Raw genomic sequence first — 13,613 nt, 5'->3', positions numbered from 1 at the left:
GTAGCCTCCCTGTAATGTGAGAGGGGCATGAGTTTTGTCCGTCATCACCCAACCCAACCCCTTCAAGTGGATCGGTCAGTCATGTAATGTCAGAAGTCAAGCAGGAAATAAATTAAATCAAGACAGAAAGAGTGGTGTAGGTGGAATTTAAATACAAATTAGATGGATAAAGATACTAACCAATAAAAAGGTGTAGCCAGGGATGTAGCACCAAATTCTGGGCCCATGCCTGTGCATAAGCAGCTCCTCTATGTCAACTGTGTCACCGCGCAGTGATCCGTAAAGCCACCTTTATCCCCCCCCTCCCCACGCAGCACTCCTTCCAGTTACTGGCATCAGCCAGACACTACAAAGTCCCACTGGCTCGGAAAACATCTACAAGAAATCCTTCATTCCCTCTGCATTCACTCTGCACTTTAACCTGCTTTTATCAGCTGCTGTTTTAACAGGCCTTTAAGAAGTCTGTTGGGACAGACAACAAACCTTATCTATCTGTTCTACCTATAAGGTGTCACCCACTCAGCTCCAGTTGCATTTAGAGATGAATCCAAGTGCAGGGGTGGACTAAACCGTTTTGCTCACTTAATGTTTGAAAGTGGCCTCAGAGAGCTTACGCTATTTTTTAAATAGAAAGTTCAGTCTTTAACTGATTTATTGACCCAATTTTATTTAATTTACAACACAAATTACTTAAAAAAAAAAAAAAAAAATTGCAAACAAAATCAAACTTTTCATTCCAGGCTTTTCAAGAGCCACTGGGGCCCTGGGTAATTAGTCCTAATTTTCCTCCCACTACAGTGTTCCTGGGTGGAGCAGAAAAGGTCAGACACAGACATTCAGGGTAGCAGCAGAGAGAGGAAAATGGCCAGGGTTGAATGTTGTTCTGGGAATTTATGCTAAATGATCATCATCATTCAGAAGTTTGTCAGAATAGTACTAACTATAATATGCTACTCCTCAGATATTCACACAGAATCTGACGGCTGACCAAACTGTAGTGCAGACCTATTCATAGCCCAGCTACAGGTGGGAAGCGGGCCGTGGCAACATTTATAAAGACCATAGTATTAATAGGCTCTGATGTTACCAGTTCTTTCATCAGTACTTTTTAAAGTTATGGTTTCATTTATCATCACGCTGCAGCCTCTCTCTCCTGTTCTCGGCACACACACACACACACACACACACACACACACACACACACACACACACACACACACACACGGCAAAGTGAAGTCAGTCAACAGTAAAGAGGCCATGGTCCTCTTTTTTATTCTGTTTCTGCAGTTTGATATGTGACTAAATACATATAATGTTTTTATTCTAAATGTGACACAACACATATTGCTATTTCTACTAATTCAATTTGCATTTGTTAAAAATGCATCATTACCAAAAGCTAAAAAAAGTTTTCAACAGGTTGCTCATTGCTGAAAATGTCTGGCGCATCGACATTTTCTGGTTTCAAAATTCGGCCCAATTGAATTTGTACTTGAATAGCCCTGCTGTAGTGTATTACATTTTTGAAAGTGGACGGGACACAAACAGAATTTGAAAAGGATGGTCCTCACTTATGTGTACTTATGTGTAAATACATGCAGCCTGGCTGACTGTTTTCACTCATTAATCAACTAAAACCACTGACAAAGTGAGAATAATTTGTGCATGCCCAGGTCAGTGTGGAAAAACCCTTGTGTGGCTTGAAAGTGTGTTAATGATAACTTGACAGGAAGTCAAAGGGGAAGCTGGTCACCATCTTAGCTGAAGTGATCTCACATTATAGACACCAGCATCCTCCCACACCGGTACAAGCCTCAGACCTCAAATGAAAATGAACTGTAAACCCAAATTCACTTTGGTAGATAGAGAATTCCTCGGATAACAGCCCAAACACCTTTGTAATATTGATAAAAATGTGATTATCGTTAAATTTCTGTAGCATATAGTTCATTATAGTCGAGGCATCTTTCCCCTGCACCTGCCGTTTTTATGCGCTCTGACTTATATTGCTGTGTGAAAATGATTTAGCAACACAAACAGAATGAAACTTGCGTGCTAACAGCTAATTTAGCATTCATTAGCTTAAAAAAATCATCGTAAAAAATCATCATATTAAGAAAATATTTGTAATAAGAGTAACCTGCAATTTTCTTTATAATGTAGAAATGTTGAAGGAATCAGATATTGTTCATTTGTTATCTTGAACTCCTTGGGAAGTTCAATCTCATAGGTGCCTTGATATTTAATATAGTTTATATTTAAATAACTTTTAAATATTTAATTCTATGAACAATTGTAAACAGTTGAAAAAACATATGAATAACAAATGTGCACCATGCATGCTCTTGAGGACCGACATCTTTTCCCATCTTACTCTCTTGTTTTTACATTGAAATTGTATTTAATGTTAATCAGACACAATGAATCATATCGACTGAAGTCTTGCACACACCAGAAATTGATTGTCTTTATTCTTTATACTTTATTCAGGATCCCCATTAGTTGTTACCGCAGTAACGACAACTCTTCCTGTTGAAAACAACAGAAAACAAGACAAAATGTTAAATCGTAGACAATTTACAACATCGACAAATTTAAATAAAACCCAAACAAGTGAGATAACAAGTAGTTATCTTACATTTACAGTGTCATTACATCAGTAGATCACAAAAGCAAACCAACAGAGCCCATAACCCAGGCTCATAGTTTGCATGAACTATATGTGGTTGTACACTGAGGCATCTCCCAAATGAGCGCCACAAATACACATAGCCTTCATAAACATTACATCATATGCTGGTAAAACAGACTTCTGTTTTGATAATCGCCGTTATTAGTTTCTTTTTAAAAGTAATCCTACTAGTAACCTGGGTGAAGTATAGTGGTAGTTTATTCCAAATCGACATGGCTCTGTACATTGTAGTTTTCTTTAATGCACTGGTCTCCGGTAAGCGTAGCATAAAGCTTCTCATGCAGGCATGTCTGGTTTCATGATGGTGTCTATCAACAGTGTGTGTTAGCTGTGAGTATAGGTGTGTAGGTTTTCTTAAGGCACAGATGTTTCTTGTCTGCTGAATCAGGCTGTATGCCAGTCTGTCCTCCACCCTCATCTACGCTGTTCCTCATAGCAGCTTTGTTTTGAAAGAGCTTAATTTTATTAAGGTCTTGTTTTGAGTCACCAGCCCAGATTGCTGAACAGTAGTCCAGGTGTGATGAGGCTAAAGACTGTACGACTTGTTTAACTGTCATCTGTGTTAACAAGTAAGCACACTTCCTGATAACTGAAATGCCTCTACTCATTTTGGCAACCACGTTATTAATGTGAGCTGACCATGAAAGTGTTCCCTCAAGTGTGACACCCCAAAATTTTGCCTCTTTAACCTGCTCAAAAGCCACACCATGCAAAGAGATGCACAGCTCTTGACGTGCCCTTAAAGCATGCCTGGAGTCAAATATCAAACCTATCCTTTGGTTTTGAGATATTCAACTTTTTTTCAGAAATCCATTCATAAACCTGCATCAGCTATTCTTGAAGTGTTTTGTTAACCTCCTCGGCATTTTTTGCAGATCTGAAGCATCTTGACACATGAAATCGTTCACCATGCAGAGTGAAAGGTGATGTTCAGGTCATGCACATGCGCTCACGTCATATTCAGAGAATCGTGGAGCTCACCGCCCGCTTCCTTCCTCTGTACCACACTGTGCAGTTCAAAGGCTTGTTGAAGCTGATCTGTCGAGAGGTAGAGGTCAGGGTTGACTCTGTTTCCCACATCCACGCATTCAGCCTCTTTAATCTGCGGGTGATGATTTCAGGATAAGTGAGGGGGATTTATTGGCAGGAGGCTGTTACTTTATCATTCACCTCCACAGACAGAGTTCACATATAATCCCAACATAACTCATAATATGATGATTTTGCCTCAAAAATTATATTTTGACATGTAAAATACACACGCATAATATCAGTGGCCACTTCATTTTTTTGTAGGAGGAGCTTTTGTATTGCAGCAACTCGATTCTGAAGTAGAAAGGGACGCCAAAATGCAACGTCCTGACGCCATCCAGCATCATGGTGCATTTGCAGAATCGCGCCTTTCAATGAGGAGAGACAGAAGAATAAAGTACTAAATTCGGAATATGAGCGTACAGATTAACAGATGATTTGTGCTGGTTAAGATTTAACAGAAATCTCTGGCACTTTGGACACCAGAGGGAGATATTTTGTGATAGAGGGACATCTGAGCGGCAACAGGATAAATCCCCCCATGGAGTCCAGACACTGGTGGTGGTGGTGGCCGCTGACTGCTGAGGCAGATGAGGTTGATGAATCAGTAAAGACTTAGGTGGCGATGGGGAGGTGGAGGGCTTGCATGATGGCAGCAAGAAAGAACTATATTTACAAAAAGGAGCAGTGAGATGTTGTTGGCTGATTGTGAATCAGCTGATGACTCATTGGACCAACCCAGACAATGACACCTAGAGATAGTGAGCTCTGGATAAGTGTAGGTGCAGGGAATAACCACACAGGAGCCCTGCAGGACAAGATTTTTTGCCAGTATGTTTGCAGTCCATTGGCCACGAGAAGACTGGACATCATCACTGAAAACAAGAATAAACATTCATTTATCATTACATGTAACATGAAGTATTTTATATAATGGTTTTTTAGTTTAAGACTCACCATGTAACAACAGAGAAGGAAACCAAAGCCCGAGCTTCATCACTGATGAGGAAGAGAAATTTAAAGTGTGAAAAGGGCGAGGAAAAACATGTGAAACTGCATTTCTTTTGTAATTTTGCACATATAGCAATAGTTCACTCACCTCTGAATCCTTTTAATGGCTGTTTGAATACACTTTTGCTTACAGTGCTTTTGAGAGTTGTGCCTGTCTTTGGATGTCATCTTTATACTCTAGCTTTATTGAGCACATAATGTCAGACAACACTTAAACAGCTACAGCAGAAGTCTAGGAGACAGATTTTGTTGCAATATGTGGTTACTTTCGTGTTGTTTGTCACCTCTTTGACTTCTGTTTAACTTCTTTTTCACCAGCAAATGACGACAGAGAGAAATACACAACACTGAGTTCCAGTAATGCACAGACGAGAGTTAAATGAAAAAGATGAATCAACAAAGGGCCGTTGTGTTTAAAGACCATCTAAAGGCCATCCAGTCTGTAAGAGACAAAACTTATATAGGAGGAGAAATGATTTACAAGATATATTTTTAACCACCACATGTAAATTTAGCTTTTTATCAGTCTGGGATTTTTTAAAGGGAAATACAACCATAACCACATTTCCTTCTGAAGAAATCAAAACTGGGGAAAAAGCTATTCCTAAATTTCACAGCTTTGCTGTTTAGGCACATTTTGAAGGGTCATGTGATGAGCAGACAAATGAGGTCAAACCTCATAAAGAAGAAGTGGTATGTTATGGATTTAAATAGCTTTTAATGTAATACTGCAGTGCCATTCTCGTAAGTCTGTGAACTGAACAAAAAAAATCTATTTGATGAAAAAATTCTGCGTTATTGAATGTCGTGTAAGAGCCCTGAAACACCAAGCCGAGAGCCATTGGTCAATGTCTGGCCGTTGGTGAGCGTCTGTCGCCCAAGTTTTTGTGGTGTGTCCTGCACCACTGGCACGAGTCGGCCCTTGTCAGCTTTTTTGTTTAAGCTGGTTCAGCATGTTGACGCAAAAAACAGTTAATGTCATGAGGGGATGAGATCATTATATTAGGTAAGATTGTTTTTTAACCATTTAGTTCTTTAACATAAATATTTCGGAATTGTTTGTGTTGTTCAGTGGCACACAGTAAATGTAATATGTTCTTTCAGCATCGGGTTGGGTTATTAATGTGCTAACTGGCTAACTAGCGTCTTGAATCCATCCTGTCAGTCTTCCACTTTCCCTTTTTTAATGACGAATACAGACTACCGCTGTCTGCTGGTATGGTGGGTTATGTCCTCTCATGCAGGCACAGGATGTATGTGCTACTTGGCTGTTGGTTATAATCATTGCAGTGTGTTCAGTGCAACTTTTTGGCAAAGACCCAGGCGATGTCGAGGTGTAGGTACAACAGTCGGCCTTTGTCGCCACTAGTTCTTTGATGTCGCTTTGGTGTGTCTGGGCCTTAATGTATAGAGAATGGAATCAGCATTTGCATGGTCTGTCATGTAAGTTAAATTTCTGTATAGAGATGCATGAAAAACTGATGGAAATAGTCTGAGAAACAAACCCTGGGAGGACACCAAACACTCAGCTATGATGATGATACAACCCAATTCAAGAAAGTCTCACTCCTCAGCAAAGCCTTATCAGGGTGTAACTGTTGCTCAACAAAATTAAGCAGAAACACAAGACGGGGCAACATTTTCAGCCTCACTAACTTCCACTAACTTCACCATAGGCGTTCACCCAGTTGGCTGCTCTTGATTGGTTCAGTTTTATACACTGCTGCAGTTCCGTGGAAGAAGAGTAGACAATGAAGATCACTGTGGACTAGCATTCACCTTTAAGTCTTTATTGTTTGGTACAGTCCTAAATGTCACATTGTGGGTAATAACTCAATCTCTAAACAGGAGATTGAATCAGAAAAGAAAACAGAAGTTTCAGCTCCAGCACAGATGGCACAGGAAGTAAATTGGCAAATATGTTGAGAAAGACAAGGAAAAACACAAGTGAAGTTATTCAGCTGTGCAGCTGTGCACAGTTTTACAGAGAGCACAGTGGTACAAGTGAATAATTATGTATTACCACACACATTTAAAGCCCTGGTTCTGAGCAATTATAAACTGTACACTATCAGTGTATTACTATAGCCAGATACACAACTTATAATAATGTAATATACAATTATACAAATAAATAGCTGCTGCTTTTACAGGCTGTTCTCATGCACTGTCCAAATGTATACCCACAAAAAGTAATGCACCACAGTTCATATGTAACCTATGTAAGCATGAACCTGTGATCTATAACCAATGTAAGTGGGAAGGCTGTGATCACATGACTAATGCATTGATGGGAGTAAAGAGGGAAGTTGAGAATGAAAGTGTGTGTAAGGAGGCAGGCAGGGGTGGAGGATGGGTCGACCAACACAGGACTTTCCCTTAAGGAACCTAACCCTAACACTAACCCAACACAGGACTTTCCTTCAGTGTAAACTGTGTGAAACTAAGCGAAAGCAAGTTATTCTAATGTGCATAGTCACCATGTAACCTTTACTAAAATGAACTTCTGTGACTTTACATTAAGTATGTAACTTTATTGTAAGTCTATAAGGTCTTTTTGTAAGATATCATCCAAACTGTTGCATGAGGATATGTTGATTTGTGACGCCAAATAACCGAAGGCAGGGATACTTAACTTGCCTTACCTGGGGGTCACTTTTGCAAAGTTACAGGAGGCCAGGGGCCAGTTACAGCAGCCATGGACCGGTCATGTGTAAGTAGAACGTGTGTAGGATTTGAGGAGGTTCGGAGCTTAGCAGAAACACCTGGCATGTTTCTCTCAAGCTCTAATTTGATGCTTTTTATGCACTCTGGCAACTTATTTACATTCAAAGCACAAAAAAACATACCAGTGTGAATCAATTTATTATTAATCTAAATTAGAAAATGGTCAGCGGGCCACCCAGCACCCTACTGCGGGCCATATTTTCCTGGGGGCCGTAAGGTGAGCATCACTGGCCTAAAGCCATGGAAAATGGTCCCTAAAAAACCAACAGGTAAAAGTTCCCTGTTCCTCCTGAAAGAGACAAGTTCAAGTCCAAACAGATTTGCGAGATGCAGCTTCTCTGCTATTTTGTATAATCCACATTTGCATATACATTATCCATGTCATCCATACTCTGATCCATCTGACCGAGAGGGGCCTGCAGAGACAGAAGTTGGGTTTAATTAAAAGTATCCCTCTGAGTTTTATTTGTTACTTCTTTTTAGATTAAACCCAACTGAGTGGGATCACTGTACCTCAGTGTTGATGTAGATAGGTTCATCAACAGCCTTCACTTCAGGAAGTTTCTTGTTCTCTTGTTTGTTGCAAGATGCTTCTCTGAAAAGACAAAGCAGACCTGTGTGGACTCTTTGCTTCTTGCACATACCTCTCACATACACAGTGACAAAAAGGATCATTTCTTCTCACAGTTGTGCCACGTAACAAACCTTTCTGCTTGGTTTGATGATGCTTGGCTAAAATTTGCATAATATCCAGACTCCTCCCTGGTGAAAGATTGTGACCTGTGAAAGCAGGTTAAAGGATATCAGCGTATCATCTGTCTAAAAAACGATATTTAAAACAAACATATTTAAAGACCCCCTCCAGACGTGTTATATGACACATGAAATACTGGATGATTTTGTCTGGTATGGGTTTCCACAAACAAATACCTAATTAAAGGTTATTTAAATTACATATTTTACTTATTTTCCACATCAAACAATTGGTTTCCAAACTAGTTTATATGTACACATCTTTAACTCAGAGTTAAGGTGAGAAACGTTCTTATTCTCTAATGTCAACCTGCACATACTTTCCTTCTCACAGTGACGGTCAAATATCCAAGTGAATTAAAAATAACCGAAACACATGTTTGAGTGGAGGGGGACTATATAATGTCTGCACATTGATTACACACGAAAATCACGAGAGTCACAAGAAACAAACACTCAGTTTACATACAAGCTAAAAGTGATGTTACCTTTTGTGTCTTCTGTAAAAGACGATTCCGGTGACAAAAAGAATGACCAGAATCGCAGTAACTGGTACAAAGATGGCCGTATACTTTGATTCTGTCTGCCAAGTGACTGTGGAGAAAAGTGCGATTGCTGTGAGCAGTAATCTTTTATGATAGCGGAAACTTCATTACAGATTTTGACGTATTAAATGTTCAATACTGAAACTGTCCTGAGAAGCAAACTGTGTAAGCTTACCTGTTTGAGAGGTGGGTATCGATTGTGATATGGTTGCATCCTTAATATCTAAAAAACAAATTAGTCTTCATGAGAGTTACATTTTACCCTTTTTGTTATAGCTGTTAAAATAATATAAGGTCTATAAGCAAATTGAGGAGTACAGAAAAAAAATGAAAGAACTGTGAATGAGATGATAAAACCAGAGAGGTCACCTGGCATGGAAGTGGATGATGTAACACCTGGACCTGTGGGAGAAACATGTGAGGCATTCATTTAATTTCAGGCTCATATAAATCAAGATATAAAATATATATTATTTAAATTCTTAAAAAAAATTGAATTGTGATTAAAAAAATTTAATGAAATTCTTACTGGGTACAAAAATGGAGACAGATTCTTTGATGAAGCTCCAATTTTGCGGATTTCCAAAAACTCTCAGGTAGATTTTTGGTACATTTTTCGTGATGTTTAAGATCTGGAGGGAGCAGTAACCTGCAGTTTTATTTCCAATGAGCTTGGTCCTTCCTCTATACTCCTCAATTACATATGAGTCATTCGGGTGAAAAATGAATGCACGATTGTCTTTGTCCTGGATTTTAATGCGACTTTTCACATTCATTTTCCAGCAAACTTTAACGTCTTTGGTGTGGAATTTAGTCGGATAGGTAAATGTACATGGTATTGTCACGTTTTCGCCCAGTGTTGCATTAATCCTTCTAGTTACGTTAACACACCAGTCTTCACCTGTGTTCAAAACCAAACCAGAATTTATATTCATCAATGTGCACTTCATACTTCATACTTCAAATTGAAAACAAACACAACAACTTAAAATGTCACCCACCTTTTGAAGTAGAGGCCATGATGAATATGAGACCAAGATTTATCAGGCCCGGCAGCTTCATCTGATCCAAGAAAGACATCCTGAGGTTATAATCCTGAACTCAGTGAGTGAACTCAGGTTTACAGAAGTATCTCTGGTAGCCTACATGCTACAAAGCTCTGGAGTTAAACTGCCTGTTTCCTGCGTTAAGTAAATACTCACTGTGAGAGCGACCCAGAAGAGGCTGTGGAGGTTTGTTGTGCTTTGTCAGTGTGTATTAGATCTTGACGATGATGTGAAATTGTTGGGTGTGTTTCCTGTTGCAGTGTGACTTGAAAAAAAGGAAGCTGGTTCAAAAATGCACACTGACCATAGTACTTGTCACTGAAGTTCAGGGAAAATATTGCACATATACACATCAACAATCTTCAGGGAGTAAACTGCAACAGTTGTCATATCATTTGAAAATACAAATGCTATATACAGTAAATATGTGCAAGGATATTAACTTGACGTTTAAGTATATTCTTACATCTCTCTGACTCGCCAACATTTTTTTTTACACTCAAAATAACAACTCAGAAGTGTGAAGATACTAAGGAAGTCTAGGTGTAGGTGTATCGATTCATTGCCCATTCGCTGCTTGCTGTGGGGGTACTTATGAGGCTCCACCCCTAAGTATTTTCCCAAAAGGCCTAAACCTATGTCATTCACCAGTATTGTAGTCCAGACCACCGAAAATGAGACCAGAGTATTTTAGGACCAAGACAAGACCAGCGCAAGTTCCCACACTGCATGATACACTTAAAATAAAATGAGGACAATGCAAATAGACACTCCTCAAATTGATCTAAAACATTCACATCACAATAATCACCATTGATTTGTATTAAAAAACAAATACAAACACTAAGGAGTTGAAATCACCTTAACCATACTTCCGAAACACAGGTAATTTGGAAATATCCCTTCAGTTGCGGTCTTGATCGGTACTGAAATAAAATCCAGAGTCCTCTTTGTCTTAGATTGAGACAAGACCGGATAAAAAAAAGTGGTTGCATCTGAGACGAGTCTAAGACCTTCTAAAAGCGGTCATGAGAAAGAAATCTAATATATAACTGAATAATCTCCTGAGACCCAAACTTTTGTTTGGTATGCATTTTTCATTTCTCCTAGGTATTTGGGATTAGTAGGACTGGATAAGTATAAAAAATGAAACATTCAGCGAGCTGATAATAAAGTCCTAATGTCCTCAAACTACTTCCTAATTAACAGTGTCCTAGCTTGTTTCTGTTGCTAAAATTAGTAAAGTTTGTACGGCATATCAAACTACTACTAAATCTGATCAGGTTTTGGACCTTGTCCACTTCTGTGTTGGGACCGGCTGCAGACTGACTTGGCAGAAATGGTTGCCATCTTGTTTTTACATGGATTAGTGTATTGTGCTCTTACTACCACTAGATGGCACAAAAAAGTGTCCATGAACAAGGACAACAGGTAGCCTGGAAATCCAGACCCAAATCTAGAAAGATGCGGGGTCTGGCCATGACTAATGAAAATGGCCCAACTCGAGGGGCGGCACCAAGCATGGATCTGTAAATATCACTGCATGCAATTGGATAACACTAGGACCAATCAGAACAATTCACGGGGTGACGTGTCCAGAGTTTAGCTACCAGTGGAGCTAACTGGTAGATTAGACTCTTGCTGTATCTGGTCGGCAAAACAGCAAAAACGCCTTTCTTGCAAAGGAAAGACTCGAGTGCCGTCTTCTGTTCCTCTTTTAGAGAAAAAGCCAAGTCTAACTCGTTCATTGTAGCGGCCAAAGCCGTTTCAAACAACTGGTGTTCATCCGTAGCCATCTTGCAATGTTTACTGACTGATTCCGGACTTCGTCGTCGCAGCGCTATCGTCATCTGTTTAGCTCACCTCTGGCCCGCCTATGTCAGGTACACCGATGTGATTGGTGCAGCTCGGTTTCATGGGCATAGATAATGAGCATCATTACTGATTGCCAGAGTGACTCGCTGAGCAAATTCAAATTGTGCTCACACGAGAACTCTGGATTTCCAGGGTAGACAGCAGGTCCAGGTCAAGCAGAATGAAGTATAAGGTCCAGTACACCCAAAATGTAATGTCCTCATATGAGGACGCAGGGTCTCAGGAGGGTAAATGTCCTTCTGTTGGCTGTATATTCACTTTAGAGTATTTGAATACTGAAGACCACATTTATTTGGCATTGTTGGGGATCCTTAATTTACAGTTGGACCGGTCCAGGCTATTGTTTCATGGATTTAAAGGTACCAGACATGTCAGTTTAACATTAATTCTGTGAAATCTATTCCAGCATAGGATAACAAAAATAAGTTTTAAGATTAGTAATGCCATTTACACCAAACTCCTACCCTACTTTATTTCAGAATAATGGAGACAGATGGAGAATAAATAGATACAAAATAGGATGTAGTTTCTGCAGGATGAATTTTCTCCTTGGCAACTATCATGTTTTCCCAAATGATAGCTTTTTTAGGCTTTCTGTTATCTCACGGCTTGGAAATCAGTGCATATAGCTCCCACAAATGGGGGAAAGAAACCTTCCCCAACTTTGGGCTGAGCTTTGTATGTCTGAATCACAGACTAATTCAAATGCAGATAAAGCAGAGTACATGTATTCTACACCTCCAACAGTGACTACACTGCCATTTAAACTTAAAATAGCACCCATATTACTTTTGTTCAGTCATAAAAATACTTTGGCCTGAAAGCAGATCATCATTCAAGATTCATATTCAACATTTGGCTCAAATATTAAAAAATTCTGAACTCATCACTGTTCTCTGTATCACAAGGTTGGCGATGGATTTCCTTACAGTCAAGAGGAAAAAACCATCTCATGTTATTCATGTTATCTACCTAACCTTAAATGTCCAATATACTCACTAATGTTGGCAGAACTTGTTTCAGGTACATGCATGATATTAAATGAACATGAACTGCAAACTGCCCTCAAACTTGAGTCTTACATCCCCCTGGGATATTTTAAAGCTTTATTATCTGGGACCGTATTCAGTTTTCCATACCCATTGGTAGCTTTGTCACCTTCTACCTATGCCAATCCTCAATGCCTATGTGCAGTTTCACATAGACTGACCACGTCAGTGAGTAGAAAAACGTGGGACAGACAGAATGACTGACTGACAGAATGACACACCGACAGTTTCCGTGATTATGTACAGCATACCATACCATGAGTTAGTCTTACCAAAAATTAGAAGAAAAAAAACCAAAAACATTCAGCCACAGGGGGAGCCACAGCGATCGGTCACATTTTAGCCATTTTTAAGCATTTTCTGTTGTTATAGCGCCACCCAGTTGCCAATTAGAGTTAAATTTCTCCAGTCACCTTGAGGCGTCCTGTTCTACATATCTACCAAGTTTAGTAAAAATCGATATGGCGGTTAGGCCTAGATAAGAAATTAGCTCTCTAGCGCCCCCTTTTTGTTTGATGGGGTCAATAATGGAGGGGTCCCCTCAGATTATGTGTGGTCATATGCCTACAAAGTTGTGTGGTGATCGGTGAAACCCTTGAGATGTTGAGACACCTTTATGTGATGAGCCACGCCCTCCGCAATATTCATTGCCTTATAGAGGCTCAGTTTTAGTAAGTTTTCCAACTTTTGCCAAGAGGGAACTTTAGATATTGGTCCCTAGATTATGTTCACCGAGTTTCATGCAGATCGGTCAAACTTCCGAGGAAGATCGATTCTAAATGTTTTTCAAAAAATTCAAAATGGCGGAAAATCTCTATAACTGGAAGTTATGGGTTCTTCATGAGGAGAGGCACCTCTGTGCAAAGTTTCATGTCTCTACGAC

The 13,613-nt window shown here is 39.6% G+C and overlaps 1 protein-coding gene across 3 annotated transcripts; it reads right to left on the bottom strand.

The window, feature by feature from the left end:
* Positions 1 to 6,512: 6,512 nt before the first annotated feature.
* LOC125893759 (myelin-associated glycoprotein-like) lies at positions 6,513 to 10,079 on the bottom strand. Of its 3 annotated transcripts, XM_049584656.1 has the most exons (9): positions 9,963 to 10,079; positions 9,762 to 9,822; positions 9,290 to 9,661; positions 9,130 to 9,162; positions 8,936 to 8,983; positions 8,704 to 8,809; positions 8,168 to 8,242; positions 7,976 to 8,057; positions 6,513 to 7,878 (listed from the first exon to the last, which is right to left on the bottom strand). In XM_049584656.1, exons 2-9 carry the CDS (start codon positions 9,820 to 9,822, stop codon positions 7,804 to 7,806), a joined length of 852 nt encoding a protein of 283 aa, XP_049440613.1. In that variant the 5' UTR covers positions 9,963 to 10,079; the 3' UTR covers positions 6,513 to 7,803. The 3 variants fall into 3 exon arrangements, with proteins under 3 accessions (XP_049440613.1, XP_049440612.1, XP_049440614.1); XM_049584655.1 differs by lacking the exon at positions 9,963 to 10,079 and having other exon boundaries at positions 9,762 to 9,956; XM_049584657.1 differs by lacking the exon at positions 9,963 to 10,079 and having other exon boundaries at positions 9,290 to 9,392; positions 9,762 to 9,956.
* Between the last annotated feature and the right edge of the window lie 3,534 nt (positions 10,080 to 13,613).

Source organism: Epinephelus fuscoguttatus, linkage group LG8 (genome assembly GCF_011397635.1).
Source record: "Epinephelus fuscoguttatus linkage group LG8, E.fuscoguttatus.final_Chr_v1".
NCBI lineage: Eukaryota > Metazoa > Chordata > Actinopteri > Perciformes > Serranidae > Epinephelus > Epinephelus fuscoguttatus.
Note: the sequence above shows the minus strand (reverse complement) of the source record. Positions and strands in the feature narration are given on the sequence as shown.